The following is a 22,766-nucleotide window of genomic DNA, read 5'->3' on the forward strand; positions in this document are numbered from 1 at the left end:
TCCTCTGATTAAAATTGATACTTTTCCAATAACTATATTTCATGCAAAGGTTTTCTGACTTCCTGTCATTATGGGTCTTTATTTGCAATGTCATACTGTATCAGTTGAAATGTAGACATTTAGTACATTTTTACTAAAAATAATCACCATTAACCATAACATTTTTACATCTCTTAACATCTTTTATCAGACACAATTACATCATTTTAACTACCCCCTGGTCTCCTACAACTCCGCAAGTTTCAAAGACATGCTGAAATTTAGCACTGACAGGCTAAAAACACAAAAATGTGAGGTACTCATCACAAAGAATCGTCAATTTATTACTTCTGGATGTAGCTGCTGGGTAACACTTGTTTTACTGAAGAACATTGATAGGGGATCTTTTTCATGATAATCCCATTTTCAAAAGCTTCTACTACCTCATGCAAATTTTTCCCCAATTAATTTATTAATATCTCCAAGTCTTCTACACCAACAATCATCCACATTAACGTTTTTCTATCGTATCAAACTATTTCTGTTGAAATGGAGAATAACAGTGTCTGCATTTTAATTTTGCCTTGTGTGTTTTCTACACCGTTAGCCTAGTCCTAAAAAGTCAGTAACTTCTATTATTATCAATTTGATCTCTCTATTCTGTCCCTCTGGAATACAAACTGGCTTTCTAATACAGCAAGTCATCTTTCTTCGCTTCAGCTTCTGGGGCACCTAGCAGATAAAAGTAATAGCACAAATTGTTTCATCTTTTTTTTTTTTCTAGACTCTGTCTCCCAATAGATTTAGCCAGTAAGTCAAAGGCTACAGGAGTTCAAACATAACATCATAACAATTTAACATAATCTCTTCGGGATTCGATATCTCAATGAAAAATGGTTTCAAGTTACTCATATACTTGGAAGTGCAGAGTTGTCTTACATCATCATTAGGTCAACAAGATTAATAGCAAGATCACAGAATCATTCTGGATGGAAAAAACCTTTAAAATCATACAGTCCAACCACTAACCAACACTGCCAAGCTCACCACTAAACCATGTCCCTCACCACATCATCTACATGTCTTTTGAATATCTCCAGGGATGGTGACTCCATCATCTCCCTGGGCAGTCAGTGCCAGTGTCTAACAATCTTCTCAGGGAAAAAGCTCTTCCTAACATCCAATCTAAACCTCCCCTGTCACAACTTGAGGTCCTTTCCTCTTGTATTATCACTTGTTAATTGGGAGAAGAGATCAACATCTCTCACTACAGTCTCTTTTCAGGTAGTTTAAAGATAAGGTCTTCCCTCAGCCTCCTCTTCTCCAGACTAAACAGTCCCAGCTCCCTCAGCCACTCCTCATCAGACTTATACTCCAGACCCTTCACCAGCTCCAATGCCCATCTCTGGACATGCTCCAGCACCTCCATGTCTTTCTTGTAGGGAGAGGCCCAGAACTGAACACAGTATTCAATGTGTTGACTCACCAGTGCCAAGAAGAGGGGTACAATCATCTCCTTGGTCCTGCTGGTCACGCTATTTCTGATACAAGCCAAGAAGCTATTGGTCTTCTTGGCCACCTGGGTACACTGCTAGCTCATGTTGATCCAGCTGTTGATTAATACCCTTAGATCTTTTTCTGCTGAACAGTGTTCCAGCCACATATCCCCAGGTCTGTAGTGTTGCATGAGGTTGTTATCATTTCATTGCACAGGACCATAACATTTGGGAGAGACTTCATCAGTGTTTGAATCAGATGAGAAAGGAGAATAAAATATATGGTCTAAGCTTAATCATTTAGTAAACACCTACGTCAAGCTGAATTTTGACTGTGTGAGACATAAGATCAATCCAGAGAGGCACATGCTTAAAAATCATTAACTGTTTCTACATCAGAGTTTGAAATATTGCTATATTGAAGTGCAATGCTGGGTTTGGAAAGGTCTTTTATTCCAAAAAACTGTCTAGTGTTACAAACCAGTGCATACTGAAGACTGGTCAAGGATAGAATATATATGATGTAGAGATAAAAATGCAGGAAGACAAATTATAAGGTTGCCTCAACTGTGACAAAGGAGTTCCAGAAGATGGGCACAGAAAGGGTGCTGAAAGAATGGTATAACCATTTCTAAGCCAAATTTGAAATTTAACCTTCCCCAGTCTTCTTAGGGAAAAAAATAATTGCTTCATAAGTCTTGCAGGGTTTACAGTACTCATAAGGGCATTAAATCAATTATGGAAAAACTAAAATATTGAAGCAAATGATCCCATGAAGTCCCCTGCAACTGAAACTGATACTATAAAATTTGTCATACACTTGAAATCAAGACTGGAACTGGGGAAGACCAAGAAGTATCGCTGTATTCTTGAAGCACTGTAATTCTTCCAGCAGCAAGTGGCCATGCAGAACTCCAAGAAAACTATACACAAACTTTATCTACCACAAAACAAAAATTTCTCTTTACTTCTGAAACCTGATTGCTTTGCATTTACCTTGCTGCATTTTTCCATGAAAGTCAGAAGGTACTGTGCATCACTTTTTTTTTTTAATTTTCCTATTACTGTGGGACACCAGGGAAGTTTCTTCACACCCTGAAATGTACTCGAAAGAAAGAGCCTGCACAAACTGCTTGTCAAGAAAATACAGAATGTATGGAAAATATTTATCACAGTTGTATTTTTTTTCCTTCCTTTTTAGTTTCTGCTCTACTGCTGAAGAGTAAGTATAGTAAAAGAAACGTGTGATCTTAGAATCTAATGCTAGCAGAGATAAGCACTGGGACAAGACTCTACTCATCTCTTAGTACCCCTGGATGAAGGTTTTCTGTTTGTTAATCACCACTGTTGTGAACAGCAGAAAAATTAAAATCTTCAGCAGCAGGGATCACTGCTTTACAATACCTGAGACTAGAAATCTTTAAGAATTATACCCTAAAAGGATGCTGAGAATGAACTTAATCCTGGGAATACAACTAGTGTGACTTAAAAAGCAAAACAGCTCTGTAACATTGTAGCATTCAGATAAAACTCTCTCTCACTGAAAAATTTGGATCTTAAAATCACTCCAAAGACCAATCTGACTTTGGAGGAATCAGTATCAGCTTTATGTAACTCTCACTGACAACTCATGTTGTTGTAGACAATAAACTGAGAGTGCTTGTGAATTTCCAGCAGAAAGTTAAGTATGACTTGTAAATAAGCTGCTATTGGCTAAAGAAGCACTTTTTAAAACCAAAAAGAAAACCAGCAACAGACTGGAAAAATATTAATATAAAAATCCTTTATCACTCTATCAACTAAACTTTCTTCTTAATTATTTTCTATTCCTTTGAGTACACTGTTAAAATAACCCATACAGTCTTTCCTATTAGATTATAAATACATTTCAGAAAAAACGTTAAGAGTATTAAGAGTGAACATTTAAGTGCTCAAAATTGTGAGCCCATCAAATCAGTTGCATGGCAACTGTAATAAAACCTATGTGTATGCATGGTAACACCTTTTAATTAGATAGTCTTACTATTCATGGTATATCTCTGTTCTTATTAAGTAAGAAAACAGAACTTCTATGGACTGGAGAAGTTTGGAGAGGGTAAATATTTTCACAAAATGAGCTGAATGTACTTAATCTGAATAAAAATTTTATGGAAGATATTTAACTAAGTACAAAAAGCACATGATGAATCTGCATTATCTTTTAAAATAAGCTTTCCTTCACATTTCACCCAATTTGAACATTAACTGTGAACACGATTATCATACATCTGAGAAGTACTGAATTTTTATGGACCTCAACAAGTACTCTTAAGAAAATGGAAAAAGAATGGTAGCTTAAGATAGTTGCAATTAAGAAGGTTATTTAAAAAAAAAATGAGGATAATCTTGAAGAAGTGCTTTAAAGGCTTTATTTAGTATGGTGGCTTTGTTTAGTATGGTCTAACTCATTCCTGGTTCTGCTTCTTTCAAGTAATAAGGCAATTCCAAGTAAATCATTAAAACCTTTTGGCTTGATTTCCTTTGCTTCTCTCAAAGTATTTACATGTATGAAATCTTACTTGAGGTTTTCGGTCAAAATCTTTAGATTCCCTTGTTGGATTTTGTTATTGGACAATAAAGAGACATTTCAAAGAGAAACACCAGCATGTCATACCTGAGAAAATGTGTGTTTCTGATAATATTCATATGCCCTTCCTCATTGTAACAAAGTTGTAAATGGACTGCTAAACCCAGAGAATGCATATGATGAAGTGAGGAAAGCAGCACTACAACCATAAGAAAAAGGGAAAATCAGGGAAAATAATACATTAAAACAATATGGTCAGATTCTAGCATAAGTTTATGGCCAAATATAGAGCTCATGCTCAAAGCCAAAGACATCCCAACTGATTTGTTTCTTCAGGTTTTCTGGTTTTTGTTGGGGTGGTTTAGTTGTTTGCTTGTCTTTCATTCATATTGTTTGACACCTTAAGAAAATATCACTCTTTTAGAGGACAAGACTAACACTAGCTAGCAAGAATCTAAGTATTGTTAACAGAGGTGAATTATAGGCCAAATATCATAATAAAGGTAATGAAATCTACCTGGCATTTCCATCCATGTATTTCTTTTTTTACAAAGGGAGTTTAACATTATCATTGGTATTTTATACATAGAAGAATGAGATGTAAAAGACGACAAAGGAAGCAAAGATGGACCTGGTCAGGAAATGTCTGTTCTAGGGGCTGAAAAGACCAGAATATTCAAAGACAAATAGAAGGGGGGAAACAAGGGTCATTTACTTCAAACCAACTTCTTGTACTTCCATCTGTTACCCCAACAACAATACATAAACCACCTCAAAGGGATTATAAAGGAATCATAGAATGGTAGGGGTTGGAAGGGACCTTTAGAGAATAAGGAAGTTCATACTAAAATAATCAGAACACTAATCTAAATCTGTTGCATGATCTCTGTTCGTAACAGATATGAGGTTAACATGTTTTTAAAATTGCATTTTATAAAAAGAGATGAACAGTGAACTAAGAAGTTGTGTCACACACACACACACATTTCTCCCCAATTGATTCAATGCAGGAATCATTTTTTTAATATAGTTGCCACTGCTATTACTATTATTACTCACAAGAAAAATCACCATTTGCCTATATCTAGCAAAGATTTAAACCAACAAGGTTTTGAGATCAAGTTTTTAAGTACCACCTTGCTGTGAAACAAAAGTTTTTATTTCTTGAAGTAAGTATATTTTTAAAGTATCTCTTGCTTATATAGTGAAAATCTACAACATAAAAGCACAAACCCCTGCCCACAACTAAACTTTCAAGTTCTCATTTCTGTTTTTTTTTTTTTTTTTTAAAAAAAAGGAAAATTAAGCAAAAAATCCACTAGGAACAACAAAAAGAACAAAATTCCAAAGTTAAAAAAAACATGTATCAAATACTTTGCTATTTTTTTATCCAAACACAAAAGCCTCAAAAAGAAATTTCAAAGCAACAAAGACTTTGGCAGATACAGTATTCTGCAAGGTCATTCCACACACAGGTTTACTGGGAACAGAAAGCCCCTCATAGCCCCTGATGCACATAACATTTAAAACAGAGGAAGAACAAACCAACCAATTTCAATTGCTAAAAAAGCACACAAGAATATGAAAATGCCATCCAGCTGCACAGGAGTCCAGATTCACAAGATCCTTTTACGTGTTCTAACTGATAATTCTCCATACAGTCATTTTGATTTTTAGTTAGTCTAAACTGGTGAAAAGAATAACTGACATACACAGCACTGGTAAAAAAAATAATTGCATGAAATACACAGCATAGGTGACATGCTTAACTACTGATTTTTTTTCTTTGTAACAGAACATACAGACAATATAGTGTGTATAAACTATCACTTCTCTTAGAGAAACTTGTCACATGTTTCTAAGGAACCTATTTTCATGCAACTTATCTTTCCCCCTCAGAACTTATATCTATGTAGCATATAGGTCAATACACAGGTCAATCTACTAGAGCCACCAACAGCACAGTGGCACCTAAACACGAGTAACAAAACTTACTCTTCCAACAGTGACATTCTAATTTTTTGATTCTTTTTTTTACCAAGGTACTTTAAGTGATTCTTTGCTCTTGAAAAGCATACTCAGTATTAAGGCTAAAATAATAAAGGCACATTTTGAGGTAAGGAAACAAATCAAATAAATGCCTACCTGAACCCACTGGAGATGAGCCAACACTAAGACTTTGTAAACTTCCATTCCTGAGCAAAGTTGGAGATTTTTGAAGACCGGAGCTTGTCACACTTCCTGCAGCAGATGCCACAGATGAAGTTGGGGAAGCAGAAGAAACTGATAGATGGGAAATACTTTCTTGACTTTTATTTCCTTTGGGTCTACCAGGCCCATGTTTACTTTGCTTATTTCCTTTACGTTTCTTCTCTGTTACAGTTTCTTCTTCTATTCCAGAAGTTTGAGCTCGTTTGTATGCTGTAGAAGTAAGGCTTGAATTACCTATGTCTCCAGGTGAGCTGTCAAAGTTTTTAGATTGGGAAACAGCTGATGATGAAGGGAGACCAATTAAGGAAGTGAAACAACTGACACTCCCCTCTTGACTCCCAGCCTCTCCTTTATGTACATCTTTGGTTGATGAAGCCTGTTGAGAATGTGTGAAACTGTCACTTCGCAGATCTGTATCTGTAAAACTCAAGAAGTCCTGGGGAGACTGAACAGAACTTCCAGAAGATGACTTTATGCTCCCAGGAGTGCCCAAAAAGCTTCCTAAAACAAAAGAAAGAAAAAGAGTACAATATTTTTTTCCTGTAGTTGATGAAAATTGATGAGAAATATTAATATTTTAGAATATAAAATTTTGAAGGGCAGGACCTTTATGAAGTTACCAAGAGCTAAAGAATTTAAGATCATTCATTGCTTCTCCTGCTGATCTTCACTCTGCTGGATCTGATTCCCAGATTCCTACCTGAGATTCAGATTTCAATTTGGGGCACAAACAAAGTGAAAATGAATGAAATTATATCAACTTTGCTGATTAGGCAGCTTTGATATCCCTTGTGTTCTGAAGCCACAATAAATACCTGCTGCAAGTCAAGGCAGGTTTCCTTAAACATATGCATATATAAAAAGAAGGCTGATAGAAAAGTGGTATGATGGCATCTACACTATTCCTGCAATCTTCCTTACCATTGTACCTAAATCAAGGGTCTGACACAAGTCAAGGGAACAGTAATTGCACTTAATTTACTCTGGCTGAGGTGTTCCACGAGAGGACAGGAGAGGTTTGCGAGAAAAGTTTATTAAAATGGCATTTTAAGACTTCTTTAGCACCACCAGAGAACTATAAAGATTTTCTCTGTAATATTTCGAATGGAGTTATTTCATCCCTGTGTTAATCTATGCAAGGCAGAAAAACAGAGCACACCTGTTTTCACTGAAATTCAGGAATTTCGTAAGAGTAGGTGACTGTATGTACTGTTTTGTAGAACTCAGACTGATGATAACTATCTTGTCAAGAAAATACTCCTAAACAGAACATTAACTACAAAAAGGGTCCTCTAAAAATTAGTGTTTTATCACCAGTACTCCACTGAATGTTATTAAGAATTCCATTTAAATGCAGTTTGCATTAATACAGAAATTTAAAAACCATTGAAACACTGTTGGTTTATATTTAAACTAAGTTATAACAACTTCATTTAATGCAGCTTTACAGAAAATACATGCACATAGCAAATATTGATTTTGCCATCTGCAGTGAGCAAGATTTTTCTTCAAATGCAGGATTCCTGAAGGCAATTTCCAAAGTTTCGAGAATTTAAACATAAAAACACTTCCCTTTTTTTTTTTCCCCAAGTAAAAGAGGCTGAAATATTTAAAGGATTCTAGACAAATTTTTAAATATTCCTTGAACAAATAAATTCAAAGGAAGAATAATATCTATTGCTTTGGACAAATCAAAAAAGATAGTCCCATGGAAGTAAAGTTACAGAAAGCAATTACTTTATAGACGGCCCAGTCTGCTGTGTTTAAAAATAACATGTTTCGTTAGTTAAGTAATAGGTAATAGACATGCTTTTAATCTTCCTTCAACTCTGACAATGCCACATTAAAATTTGCTTTTCAGAAATACCAAAAGTGCGTTTAGTGGGCTTTGGCACGTTCAAAACATCAACTTTCTTGCACTATGTACGGTAAATAAACATAAATAAACTGTACCTATTTGTCATGTAATCATCTTCTGCTTATGTATTTCAGTGACCAAAAAAAGAAGTTTAAAAGGTCTTTCACTTTGAAAAAAAGGTTATATTTTTTATGTCTGCATCTTCAAAAATTATTTAGGGGCCACTATATCCTACACATTAGTTAATTCAGATTCATTATAACACGTACCAAAAACATTAGTATTATTCCCTTTCAGTGCTAAGACAGGCCCTTACACTCAAATTCATATACTAAAATTTTACCCTAGACTAACATTACAGCACATAAAGAAACTAATCGTTTTAGCAGATAAATAGAATACCTTAACAATCTGAACAAAGGCATCAGTTTTGTCCTTAAAATATGCACAACCTTTTTCGTTATGACAATGAACAGTTCTTCCCTGAAAAAAGTTCATTTTTCCCCAAACAACATTCTATTATTAAGGATAAAGGATGAACTACTTTTCAAGTTTTAAATATGTAAGATTTCTAATGCATATCAAAGCAAAAGTCATGTTACAGCCTAACAACGAATACCTTGCTGAAAAGGGCTAGCTGCAGTCACAGTTGTTCCTGGATTTCTTCCAGCACCAGGCTTTCTTCCCCTCTGACCTGAGCTGTGACCTGCAGATTTCTTCCCCTTGCTCTCTGACCCTCTAGCCTCTGAAGAATCTTTTCCACTTGAAACGTGTGTAGAAACTTCTTGGAAATTTGCATTTGTAAATCGAGCTGTGGTGTCTTCCAACCGCTTCAAGGAGCCTGCCATGGAATTGTTGCTAGTGCTTGTGTATGTCTAGCATTTTGATAAGAGGGAAGAAATAAGAGAAGAGAAACAAGTCACACAAATAAACCTGTCACAAAAGAACCATTTAAAATAACCCGTTCTTTCTCATAAATTTAGAAGTGATCAAATACTGAGGTAACTGGTAACAGCAGGAGTTTACAGAAATTGAATTGTTCTGTTTTTCAGCAAACAATTATAGTGTATAAAACTTCATTTTGGGAAAAAAAAAGCATTAAAATGTCAGGTTTAGTCAAAATTTTAATTTCACTGAGGTCAATGGATTAATCTCAAATCTATGGCTACACAATCTTTACATTCTATTTAAATACGATACTGTTAATTTACTGGTTAAAATTAAGAATGTGAAATCAGAAATGAGACTTTAAACGCTTTTCTGAAAAGACAATTTTTTGCAGCTTGTTTTGTCAAACTAGAAACATGTTCCATCAGCAGCAGAATTGAAGAAGGCTTCAGAACCTAAGAAACTGAATTTTAAAGACTTCTTAGTCTCAACGCCGAACCAAAAATCAACTTGAACAAGCCCAACTGCCCTTTATATCTTCACTTCCCATAATCACAGTGGGATCTCCCCTGCTATCTGAACTGTTCCATTCAGCAGCTCCTTGAGTATCGTCATGAAGATGCATGAGATCTAGGTGCCAAGATACAAGTAGGAATGACTAGATACCTACTACAAACCTGCTGCTGGACAGGAAGGAAAAAGTGTAACACACTCTTGAGCTCCCAATGTAAATTTATTCCTCAATCCCCATGCATCCCCAAGAATTCTGGACCTTCTTCTGCACCCATGAACTTATTACAGGGCTTTCAATTACTTTAATCTTTAGGCCCTTTATTCTTCCATTAAATTTTGTCAAATTTGTTCATATTGGTGAACAATAATCAAACTAGGTTCATAGAAAGCAATTAGGTGAGCAGGGAAACTGTGAACAACATTGGGAAACCATCAAATTAGGAAACCACCAAATTAGGAAAAAGGAAATTATATTGTTATTTATATTCAAATCAGCTAGTAGAATAGCTTTCTGACTGTATAGAGCTTCTCCAACAAAACATATGGATCAAACCTACAAGACACTCATTTGTTCTAAACTAGCTTAGCTTGCTTTTTCAGATCTTTATAGAAGAAGAGTTTAAAATAGTATTTAACTGTACCTTGGTTAAAGACCACGTCAACATAGCACAAAATTGAGCATGCACACATCTTCCCTTCCCCAATGGGATGCTTGCTAAATTTAGGCCTATAGTACAGTATTTTTCCATCTTGACAAACAGGTTTGTATAGTTGGCATATAGTTTTCCATATTTTTACTATAACAGATGAAGATATTTACACAGAACTTATTGTCTATTGCAAATGGCAGAGATAACTAAACATGAAAGCTTTCAGGAAGACTGAAATTTCTACTTCCATACTGCCCTTGATGAATTATTATTAATTGCAAAAAAATATCTATATTACAGATTCCCCTGATGCTCTCACCCAACTCCATTCCTTGGTTTATCTGGAAGGGCTTGACTATTTCTTGAATGTTAATCCTGTTCTCAAAAAAATCAATCAATATTTTCCAGTGAAATTACCAAGCTAAGTTTGTGCCCCAGAAGTGAAAAATTTGTTACTACACTAATCAAAAAATAATTAATTTTTCTTTTATTTTCAACCTTTTCAAACTTAACTGCTCCAGACTAAGCAGTATTTGCTGAGCCATTACAGAGAATGCTCAAAAATGCCTTTCTCATGGCATACAGCATTTGGACTGGAACTTCAGTAAAATTTCTTTGAATTGATGAAATTTTAGAATTAAATTTATATTTAATTCAATATATAATTTAGAATTAAATTCTTTTGCACAAGAAACAGGCATGCTAAGTGTATTAACTCATATAATGTAAATTCACAGTTTATTCTGCAGCCTTTCATTAATCTACCTTGAGAAATCACTCATCCAGATAAAAACACGCTTTAAGGTATCACCTGCATAAATGGTCATTATCAATTTATCACAAAGGATTTAAGTTCTACAAAAGAGAAAAACAAAACTCATTTCAAATTCTAGTTCCCCACACAGGAACAATATGGTAGCAGAAGCGATTATATACCATGATAAAATAATGCATTCACTGCAAAGCCAGACTGTTGTGAAAAAGACATCAAGTCCAAATAATTCTGACAACTGTATATAAAAGGACACACAAAAGTAACATATTAATAAAATATGCTGAATCAACTATTTATGTCAGAAGAAAACAAAGCTTGTTTTACGAAGTTATATCTTATAAAAGCAAATACAGGGAAATGGTGCCAAAAAGACTTGGGAAAAAAAACACTAAAAGAAGATAACTGAAGGAACTATCCACAAACAAGTCACTTTCAAATATCCAGTAGATACTTTGTAAAAAAACATATACATGTTAAAAGAAAACCAAAACAACTTAAAAAAACCCCACAACAGATGATTCAAGATGTTAAAAAAAAGAAAACTAAAAGGACACGTATTGATATTGAAATTCCTCAATGAATACTTCCAGTTTCGTTTAATTCCATTAAAATTTAGGTTCTAGAATTACAGTTTCTGTTCTCTGTAGTATTTGCTCTAGGTCTACATTGCTACTAACTATAGGAGTTGTAACTTTTTTCTTTTTTTTTTTTTAAATGTTACCTATTTAATGATTTCTAAGATCATGAAGAGGTGAGATTTAGATATTCAAAAGAATATTATCATATTTTAAATGTTCATATGGTATGGCAAACAACTCAGAGATACTGTCACTCTTTACTCGGAATAAAAAAAACAGGCTTCTACACTTGTAAACTTTGTAATTAGGAAAAGTCTAGGGAGGACAAAGCAATTAGAAAAAAGTTTTGCAGAATAAGGGAATCCAACTGTGTCTTCAGCATTATCACACATTCTAACATAAAGGATTCAAAACTAAACAACATTTCAATATACTTTAACTTCTACACAAATACACAGTAATACCATTTTTTTAAAAACCTATAGTGATTATTAGATCAAAGTACAAAAGGAGTATAATTAAGATCATGCATAGCACAAAACCTGAACAGAAATTGTAGGGAGTTTACAAGCTGTTTCAATTTTACGAGTTTTCTCAAATTCAAGGCGAATATGCTCAGGACAAATTGAGAAAATGAAATAACAAATGACATGGACCAGTCAATACTATTCAAAGTTCTACAACTTCATTTCAATAAAAACTGTCACACTCACTGACTGCAATGTCTAATTGCTCTTAAATCAAAACAGTGAAGCGGCAAATTGACTTTCAGAAAACCACTGACTAGTAAGTCTCAGGAATAATGTGATGTTAACAGGTACACTTCCTCTGGTTAATCATCTTGCTATTGAGAATAAAGAATATCCAAAGCATACTAAAAATCTAACTTCCTTGGTGGTGACTCTTGAAGTTGATACCACTAGTCAAGGGAATACTTCCAGAGACTAGAGAAAGTTGGTATTTCAAAGGTTTTACCCTGTCCTGAAAAGGTTTTGGTGTACCACATACAATATTAAACAAAAGTGTCTATTTGTATCTCGGCAAACAAACTACGTACAGTTAACATAAGCTTCAGTATCTTTGCTAAAAAAAAACCCCATCAATGCTCTACATACTGATGGCTAATTAATTCAAACCATGACTTCCTGACTCAGATGTCAAACATTCCCACGTGAATGGGACAAATGTTTTCTGCTCTGTAATGCTATCATTACTGTCATTTTTTGGGCGCACAGAGCAAAAGAGATTGTAGTAGAGTACAAGGAGAACAGTCATTGTTTGACCCTCTGTGCTGTCTCTTGAGTTAGGTATTTGATAGCACATTAAGACTACAAAACCTACTAAAGCAGACTGCCAAAAAGGCAATGTAATGTTACTAGTACATGAATCATGAGCTGTAATTTCATAAGTACCAGCTTAAATTCTTAAAGGTTCAGTGATAGCTCAGCCCACACAAGTGAATTTCAAAGGAAAGATTTTCTAAAACTTCTCAAATTCTTAAACATAAGTCAATGAAATAAAACTTAATGGAGTATCAGTGGCACCTGACTGGGGTCACCAAATCACTCACTATTCAATTACAAAACTCTAAGCCTTTCTCCATATGATAAACCTCAATGTATCTTAGGATTTTACCTCGTAGGAAAAAATACCAAGTGTGCTTGATAATTATAGCATCTATGTCATTATAAAGCTCATGTATCCACAGTGGTATGATTATGTCACGAAATGTCAACATAATTAATTGAAGTGGAAGAAGAGGAAAAACACATTGACTTACTTTCTCTGTAGTTACAGTAAGAGATGGAACCAAGGATGGTGACGACTCCGACTGCTTCTTATATTTTTGCTTGTGTTTATCTTTCTCTTTATATTTCTAGAATTTATAAAAGAGAATAGAACCTAAGTTCAGCTTAATCTTTAACATAACCCATTTTACACGGCATCTTGCATTATCAAAATTTAAGAGATACAGTAAAAATGTCCTGGGCTACTTTAACGGAATCAACATTAATGTTTTGAATTTTTTTTAAGATATTTTTATAAAAGCAAATCAACTGTTTATATTTGCTTTCAAACTACACAAACTTAAATTCTTCGATTATAGTCAGCATTTACGAATCCACTGTTGTGAATATTATTCATCTTCCCAATAATCAACTAATCAAGAAAAGAAAGGGATTAAGAACACTCTCATCAAGCACCAGAATGGGATCTAATACATACATACTATATTCAGATATCATCAAGTATCAGCTTTCTATTTCAGTCACAATGGAAGAAATATCAGAAACCTATTTTATGGAATCAGGGTCAGAGAGTAAGAGGATGGGTTCCCAAATTCAGTAATATGGTAGAATCTTTTAATTGGCAATATAGTCACAAAACTGAAAGAAAAACACATTTTTATCTCTATGCTTATTAACTATAAATACCAGCTGACTTACTTGGAGATCACCCTGTCTCTAACCAGCCCTAAATCCATTTAACTAAACTTATAATCTAATTTTGCCAGGAAAGAAATAAGAGTTTAGGCAAGAAAATGAATAAAGTATCAAACTTATTTTCTCCAAAATACCATCTAAAAATGTACTTGCTAGAACACAATATGTAACGTCTTTTGACTCTTGGACACTTCTTACAATCTAAAAGATGAGTCAGAACTCAAGGCCAGTGGGGATTTCTAGGTTTGTTTTTTCATACACTGAATTGAACTTGTGGGGTTTTTTTTTTTTTTTGTCCCCAATTAGTTGCTTGGATAGAAATAGAGTCTTCCTCTTCATAACAAAGTGTTCAGGCATCATAATTACAACAATATACACCACAAGGCAGGATTTCACAGTTGATTAAAGCCTAATATAAGTACGTTGAAGGATTTTTAGATCAAGAAGGCTAGTTTTGTTTTATTTGAGGGGTTTTTTGGGAGGGAAAATCATTTGTTTGGGTCTTTTAGATCTGGAAAACACACATTTGAAAGAAAATAAAAGAAAACAGAGAGGAGGCACTACACAGTCTTTTCAACAATTTCTTAAATATAGCAATCCCAAAAGTGCTACCTGTACTGACATAAAACAAACAAGGATCAAGAGAAAACAGAAGCATCTATACCAAGATCGCCATGTTATCCATCAAATCTGTTGATCTAAAAGCCTTTCATCAATGCAAGTTACACAGCTTACTATATCATCAGTGTTTAACAGTTTAACCTCAGTCAGCAGCAAACACCACACAGCCATCCGCTCACCACCCGCCTCCCCCCACTGCAATGGGATGGGGAGGAGAATCAGGAAAAAAGTAAAACTTATGGGTTAAGAACAGTTTAATACCTAAAAAGAAATCAAATATTGTAATAATAATCATAATACCAAAATGTGTAACTATCATTTCAATGAAAATTAATATAACAAAGAGAAAAATAAAACCCCAAGGGAGAGAAAGATCAAGCGATGCTCACCACCCACTGACCGATGCTCAAGCAATGATTTGCCCCTCCCAGCCAGCTCCCTCAGTTTATATACTGGGCATGACGTTCTGAGGTATGGAAGAGCCCTTTGGCTAGTTCAGGTCAGCTGTCCTGGCCATGCTCCCTCCCGGCTCCCTCCAGCACCCCAGCCCACTCACTGCCAGGGCAGGGTGAGAAGTAGAAACTGGCCTTGAAGCTGTGCAATCCCCGCTCAGCAATAACCAAAACATTCCTCTGTTATCAATGCTGTTTTCAGCACAAATGCAAAACATTGCCCTGTTTCGGCTACTAGGAAGAACATTAACTCTCTCCTAGCTAAAAGCAGTGAAACGTGTACAGGTAAAGGTGAGTAACATTTTCATTTAACCCCAAACAAGCCCCAAGAAGGAAGTTACAAAATGGAAATCTAAGCCATTGCCTGAGCTTCTTCATCTTTCATCATTTTACTGGGAAATTCAAATAACTGTGAAGAATTTTTAATTCTCACTTTGGACACAGGAGACAATGCCTTTAATACACTTTACACAGAATCACGGAATCTTAAGAATTGGAAGGGACCTCGAAATATCACCTAGTCCAATTCCCCCTGCCAGAGCAGGACCACCTAGAGTAGGTCACACAGGAACTCATTCAGGTGGGTTTAGAATGTCTCCAGAGAAGGAGACTCCACAACCCATCTGGACAGTCCCTTCCAGTGCTCCATCACCCTCACAGTGAAGAAATCCTTCTCTGTGTTTCTTTGGAACCTCTTATGTTCCAGCTTGCACCCACTGCCACTTGTTCTATCATCGGCCATCACTGAGAATAGCCTGGCTTCATTCTCCTGATACTCATCCATTATGTATTTGGAAACATTAATGAGGTCACCTCTCAGTCTCCTCCAAGCTAAAGAGCCCCAGCTCCCTTAGCCTTTCATCGTTGAGATGGTCCAGTCCCTTCATCATCTTGGTGGCCCTGTGCTGAATTCTCTCCAGCAGCTCCATGTCCTGGAACCGAGGGGCCCAGAACTGGACACAATATTCCAGATGTAGTCTCACAAGGGCGGAATAAAAGGGGGGGAGAACCTCTCCTGACCTACTGCCCACAGCCCTTCTAATACACCCTGGATGCCACTAGCCTTCTTGGCCACGAGGGCACATTGCTGGCTCATGCTCATCCTGCTGCCCCCCAAGACCCCCAGGTCCCTTTCCCCTGTGCTACTCTCTAAGAGTTCATTCCCCAACTTGTACTGGTACATGGGATTATTCTTTCCCAGATGTAAGACTCTACACTTGCCCTTGTTGAATTTCATTAGATTTCTCTCTGCCCAACCCTTCAGCCTGTCCAGGTCTCGTTGAATGGCATCACCGCCGCTGGTGTGTCAGTCACTCCCCCCAGCTTAGTATATTGTCAGTAAACTTGCTGACAGTATCCTCTGTTAACTTCACAGTACCATGTGCAAATAATAGGAAACAATCAAATTAATATTTTTCACAATCTCTTCTGTTGACTTTCTAATGATCCTCTACTTCCAGTGTTAATTTTGTCTGAAAGGCAAACAAACATAGAATTCTGATCAAATGAAGAGTGAGGTGGACTTCAAATTATTCTGTAATGTACTGAAATCACTTTGATAGCAGTCTTAACAGAAAAGGATGTGTCAAGAGGCAAGAAAGAGGGATACAAGAATAGGTAGAAGGGAGCAGGCAAAACCAACTATAAGTCTGGAAAGAACATGCTTTAAATTCTGAAAAGTAAAGCAACAGCTATCACAGCAAATTCCCTTCCCATATCTAAAACAACACAAAGCTTGTCAGGACAGCTTACCAAGGTTACAGCTTACCACTCAAGGCCACTGGAAGGGTAACTCTACCAGAAGGCTTTTGCAGACAAGACATCATGCACAGCAGGTCTGCTCTAACTCTACATTGCCTCTTCCTTTTAGGTTGTGCCTCCTCTAACAATTCCTACTCTTTTTTTTTTCTTTTCCTTCTGTTTTTCATTCCTAAGGAAAGTTCAGAAGTCCTACTTCTGAATGGGAATATACTGCAGATGCAAATAACATCAAAAAAGTGGAGAACATTTCATTGCAAGAAAACCTTTGAAAGGAATGTTCAGGTTTTACACTGGTAAGAATAAAAATTTTGGCAACAACCTGCTGAGCTGAAGAGACTTAGCTCACGCAAAGTGACTCCTCAGAGTCACACCCTCTTCCCACCAAGAAGATGTATACAAATGCATAAAAAGTTCTGAAATATTCACTTTTGGATCAAGAACAGAGGAACATGAATTTCCATATCCACTTTTGGATCAAGAACAGAGGAACATGAATTTCCATAATATTTAACAAATATGGCAGCTCTCAATCAAGTCTATCTCAAAAGATGCACAACTAGCCTCCTCCCTACTGCCAGAAAAAAAACAGTTGTCCCTTCATGAACAACTCACTGCATGCTTCACTTCTGTAAGACCTCCTCTGTTGAGCTACACCTCTTAAAAAAACCCCATAATCACAGCAGCTCACTAAGATAAATATTCATTCAAAAAACACATGGAAACCCATTACTTTAGGGAAGGTAATGATATCAAATGTGTAACCTTTTCCAAGCTTTACTGTAAAGAAAAAGGCAAAACTTACTCTTAACAAGAATTTAAAATAATATTGTTTTCAAGTGAAAGCCAGGAGAGCCCTGAAGGCAGACAGAACCCGTGTGTCCCATTTATATACTTGATACTTGTATTTTTTAAAGATTCATAGGCATGAGTACAGATGTCCCAAACACCTGCATTTCAAGATAGTTGTAGAGTTGATAGATGCAGCGCTATGTTCTGTAAGGACAGGATTTAGCAGAAGAAACATTCCAAAGAATATGTTAAAAATACAGAGTAGACCACAAAATTGACACAAGAAAGTTCAACCTTGGTTCACAATAAATAGCTCAAAAAAACAGATTCAGGTAGCTCCTGAAACCTTTCTTACAGTAAGAAAAATAAGGTATGACTGTCCTGAAGCCACTGGGTAAGCAGCTGTAACATTATTCATCCTACAACTTTATGAGCCCTGATTTATGGTGTAGCTAAATACCAATACAAAATACCCAGACTTCATACATCATGATTTCCACAGTACTTCATTTCATTAAACTACATTCTGAAGTTTGGTATTTAACAGTTCAGTGTTACAAAGGAAAACAGTTCACTGTTACAAAGGAAAAAAAATAGTTTCCTGACCCCTCTCTCACCTTTCCCACACTGCTTCGCTTGTCAGATCTTCTCTGTGCCAATTCAAACCACTAAAACAGCAGCAACAAAAATAAAACTGGATAGTTTTCTGCTGTTTTAGTGTGCTAGGTTAGGTCAGTGAAGCACCACAAGAGATGGACAGTAATAAGGACAAGAGGTAGATAAAGAATGGAGGAGCAAGAGCTCACATACTCAGGAAACAGGAGACTAACTTCTATTTTGGAAGAATTCAAACACATGAATGCTATCAGCAAGGACCAGTGCTAAGCCCTTCAGACAAAACTGCTTGGGTTGACCTTGAAGTATTCCATTCCTATCCTCTGTATTACAAAAACTGTTAACCTCCCTTACTATTGATTGTTACAAGTTTTAAAACCTTAACAGTATTTTCAGATCTATTTTCCTTAGTGATTCTTTTAAGCAAAATCATCTACATGTCTAAATCATTAATTTTTCAGTCACTGTTTTTGATTCCCTCAAAAAACTCCAACATATCAGAACATCCTCTTAGCACAGAGTACTCAGACTGCTTCTGTCATGTATGGATTTTCTGCACTGTCTTTCCATCACTGAAGCTTGTAAATCCAGAGCTGTCACCATTACAACTAACATTTAATAGAAAGCTGCACATAGTTCTTGCTAATCCCCAATACAAGACTTGCTTGACCTCTTTTTTGTGACTAGTAGCTATTAGTAATAAACCCATAACAATTCCAGAATGAAAGATGTCCATGGTTCACAAGTTTCGAATTCAAATTCTAATTTATCTTGTTTTGACAAGAACACCACTATCTCAGACATTCATCTACCTATCATTTTATATGGTATAAACTACAGTAGGAAAATTAAATGCAGTAGCAGCATTGCTGCAGTCAGAGTAATAAAAGGATATAGGCATGAGATAGTTTATAGGGAGGGGCTGTACAGTACTGCCAGCATTATTCAAACAAATAGATACTCGGCTCTAAGCACAAAACTTATTCTTAAATACTAATCCTTGATACAATTACTTAAAAGATTCCAAAGCCTCATTTAAATACAGCAATAATGGTCAGAATTTTAACCATCAATAGTAAAAAGACTCAAGAATCATTGATAAAAAGGCTCACCAAAGCTTCTTAGGTGCAAGACTAACACACAACAACTCTCTTAATATTTTAGTATTAATTACTTAGTTTAATATTAATGCTGATGCTCACTGCTAAACACTCTAAACACTTCAGTAGCACTTTATGACTTCAAAAATACTGCAAAATCAACTACATCAAGGCAACTATTTATTACTATGCTTACCTTTATTTATTCCTACAAAATTTCAAGTTTTAAAACTTTAAAATATGTATTATATTACATGCTGTGAAATACTCCATTGTCTGCAAGGTAACTTAAAGATACTCCATCAATATATGTGAAGAAATAGGCAAACAGAAGGGTAAGCAAAAGGAACGCCTCATTTTCCTGCCTAAGTCAGCTTAACAGTGCAGTTACCTTTAATTACATATGGTCTACCTGCACACAGAACATTTTACCTGGTGAACAGCACACACATACAACTTAATGAAAAGTATCCAAGACCACCTTCTAAAAACTGTTACACACTCAAATCAAGTACTAATAATCTGGCATTAACCTAGGATATAAAGCAAAGAAAAAATATCTTTAAGTACCTTTTGGTTCTACATCTCTCAAGAGTTACAGCTACAGAATTGGAATGTAGCAAGATATATTGCTCACATAAAAATCAAGCAGTAGCCTTAATGATCTATTTCTAATGTTCAGGTGTCATCTAGTTTTCAAATTAAGACAAGGAAAAATCCACAAGCAACAAATGTTCACATTTCTTTGAAGTTCAGCTTACATTTTACCCCAGTTATTCAAATTACTCTTCTCTGTCTTATAACATGGCTGACTACAAACATTGAGGAGTTAAGTAAATGATGCTACAATACACTGAACTTGTAGAAAGATCAAAACCGTTATTGGACAAAGTCTTTTCATATTGTGAAGATGTTGGAGAAACTGAACTAATGTCTAATATCACTAATAAGTAATAAAATAAATAAGAGTAACATCTAATAATACCTCAAGTCTATCATAGCAATTTTTCAATGAAACAGAAAAGTGTTTTGGTTAATCCCAGCAGACTTAGCAGGACATACAGAATAACAATGTCATGTTTCATTAAAAAAAACACAACTCTTTTGATGAGCACACTAAGAACTTACAATGGTAGAGATCTGCTCAAAATTCTGATTCTCCCAGGGTTTCTCTAGAGACACCTATAGATGCCACAGTGACGCAGTAACTCCATGAAAGAAAGAACCAAACTTTTTCAGAGGAATGTTTGAGGATTTTGTCACTCATGGAATTTCAGTTTTATAGTCCACAGAGACAACAATCACTGTTACTAATCACTATTACTTTGTGCACAGGCTCTGCTGGGGCCAGGTTTTGAGTTTGTTTCCTTTCACAAAGCGAAAAGCAAAAAACTCAAATGTGTACTTTGAGGAGAAAAAAGACAGCTGCAACTAATGTAGGCTTAGAGTACTTTTTAGGTGTATCTGCAGTGCTCTCTCTGTCATTTTGGTTTCACAATAATTAACTAATCCCAGGTGTCAAGCTTAATACTGTTATGAAGTCTTTGTTGTGCTAAGGGGTACTAAAGGCAATATTATTTTTTCTGTAATTTATGTAGTGTGTTACTGTAAGGTTAGAAAAATATGAGCCAGTGAAATCAGTAATTTCATGATAAGCATGATAATTGTCAGAAGTTCCTACTTTTCTTCTTAAATTAAAACCATCTTATCTGCTTATATAGTTCCTTCTGATGTCCACAAGAGATCATTTTGCTGCATCATCGGTAACACCTGATGCCACTTTCAGTAGATTACACTTAGTTGATTATCAGGCAGACACAGAATACAGCTGAAGTTAATACAGAACTTTAGAAGGCAACAAATCAAACAAAATGTCACCTTTGCTCTTAACTGTGCAGACATTAAAGGTATTTATTACTGAATATACATACAGTATCTTTCTAATGAAACTTTATTTACACATTCACCAAACTTACAGCTACAGTGGAACATGCTAAACATCACACACTGCTTCAAACTCTTCTCAGATGTGCACGCTTCCCCCCTCAAAATCAGAGAAGGTGTAACAGTTGTTTAAGAACAGGACAAGCAGCACAAAGATGCCCATAATGAATTCCTTTTAGACAGTACCTCGGTGTTTAGAATACTTGTCTTGGCTCCTGCATTTTAGGTTCTCCTCTGACACCTTTGAACTTCCGTAATAGTGTCCTGGAGCTACTCATCATTATTTTGTTCTTTTTGTCTCTTCAATCACCACTTGTCACACATTTACAGTCTTCACTCACAAAGGCCATTTTTGTTTAATTTGCATTATATGAGCCATCATAGCAAAGACTTTTAAATTTCCCCTTCCTGCTCAGGCCAGACCAAAGCACTTCTAGTAGAAATCTGTGTAATTCAGCAGTAATACAGTAGCTGGTGTGTAGTTAATTCACATTTTTAAGAAGCATTATAATGCTTATATATAAAAATACATAAAACTAGCATATAGTTCTAGTAAGCTTGCCTGACTTTCACTGAAGTGGCAAGAAACATTTCTTTTACACAAAGGCCAATCCCAGACATGTTTAGTTCCTTCTTTAATCCCTTCCAAAGATAAGGCTACCAGGAACATTACCAAAGTGACCTACTCTTCCACAGCCTCACGGTGACCTAATTTTTTTCCCCAAAAGGCTTGAGGTAAACATCTAGACCCTGAAAAAAGAGATATTCTAACGGGAAGTAAAGCAACATGCTACTAACTCCTATTTGTAAGACACACAGCCTCTTCTCTAATAATTTCTAAATAATATCTCTTCCATAGACATTAACAAAACTTAGTGCAGCACTAATCAGAATATAGCTAAGCTATTTATTCTGTAGCTTCAAATTCCTCAGTAAAATTGAATTATATCAAAGGTTTGTTGTTTTTTTTTGAAATTATTATACAGTTACATATTTGCTATCTATTTTAGACACACAGTGCCCAGAAAAGGCTAAATACCTATTATGAAGGAAACCACATGCTTTCAATTCAGCCCGTTTACAAAAATGACAGACCAACTTCTTTTTGCAGAACAATGTTTTATAAGCAAATTGATAGCAATAAAATGAGCAATAAAAATTGTTACAACACTCAACTCATGACTTCTCTGTGGCTAAAGGGAAAGCTTTAAGGATGCCTAAGCATCATTATCCAAATTTCCAAAGAACAAAGTAGAAACTAGAGTGCTCTCCCTGGAGGGGAGGACCAGACACCATTGTATCTGGGAAGAAAGATATTTACTGTAATATGACAGTAATCTAGATTCCAAATGGATTTACAGAAGACCAAAATAAGGAAAGTCACCCTAAAAAAAAAAAATCACTCTCCTTCTCAAAGATCCACTATATATTTTACACATTTTATCAAATAAGACATCACATGGAGAAGGTAATCAATGTCACAAAGAAAATGAGCCTCTATACCACATACAGTTCACTCACTGAAG

At 35.6% G+C, this 22,766-nt stretch overlaps 1 protein-coding gene across 3 annotated transcripts in view; it reads right to left on the reverse strand.

Moving 5' to 3' along the window:
- Window positions 1-22,766, reverse strand: part of MLLT10 (MLLT10 histone lysine methyltransferase DOT1L cofactor) — a 121,930-nt gene that overhangs the window by 52,815 nt on the left and 46,349 nt on the right. For all 3 annotated transcript variants that reach the window (XM_061996316.1, XM_061996317.1, XM_061996318.1), the window contains 3 exons: window positions 13,295-13,390; window positions 8,730-8,985; window positions 6,187-6,753 (listed from right to left, as the gene is read on the reverse strand). In XM_061996316.1, the coding sequence (XP_061852300.1) occupies window positions 6,187-6,753; window positions 8,730-8,985; window positions 13,295-13,390 (919 nt within the window). The remainder of the gene's footprint in view (window positions 1-6,186; window positions 6,754-8,729; window positions 8,986-13,294; window positions 13,391-22,766) is intronic.

The sequence above is a fragment of the Colius striatus genome, chromosome 5 (assembly GCF_028858725.1).
Source record: "Colius striatus isolate bColStr4 chromosome 5, bColStr4.1.hap1, whole genome shotgun sequence".
Classification (NCBI taxonomy): Eukaryota; Metazoa; Chordata; class Aves; order Coliiformes; family Coliidae; genus Colius; species Colius striatus.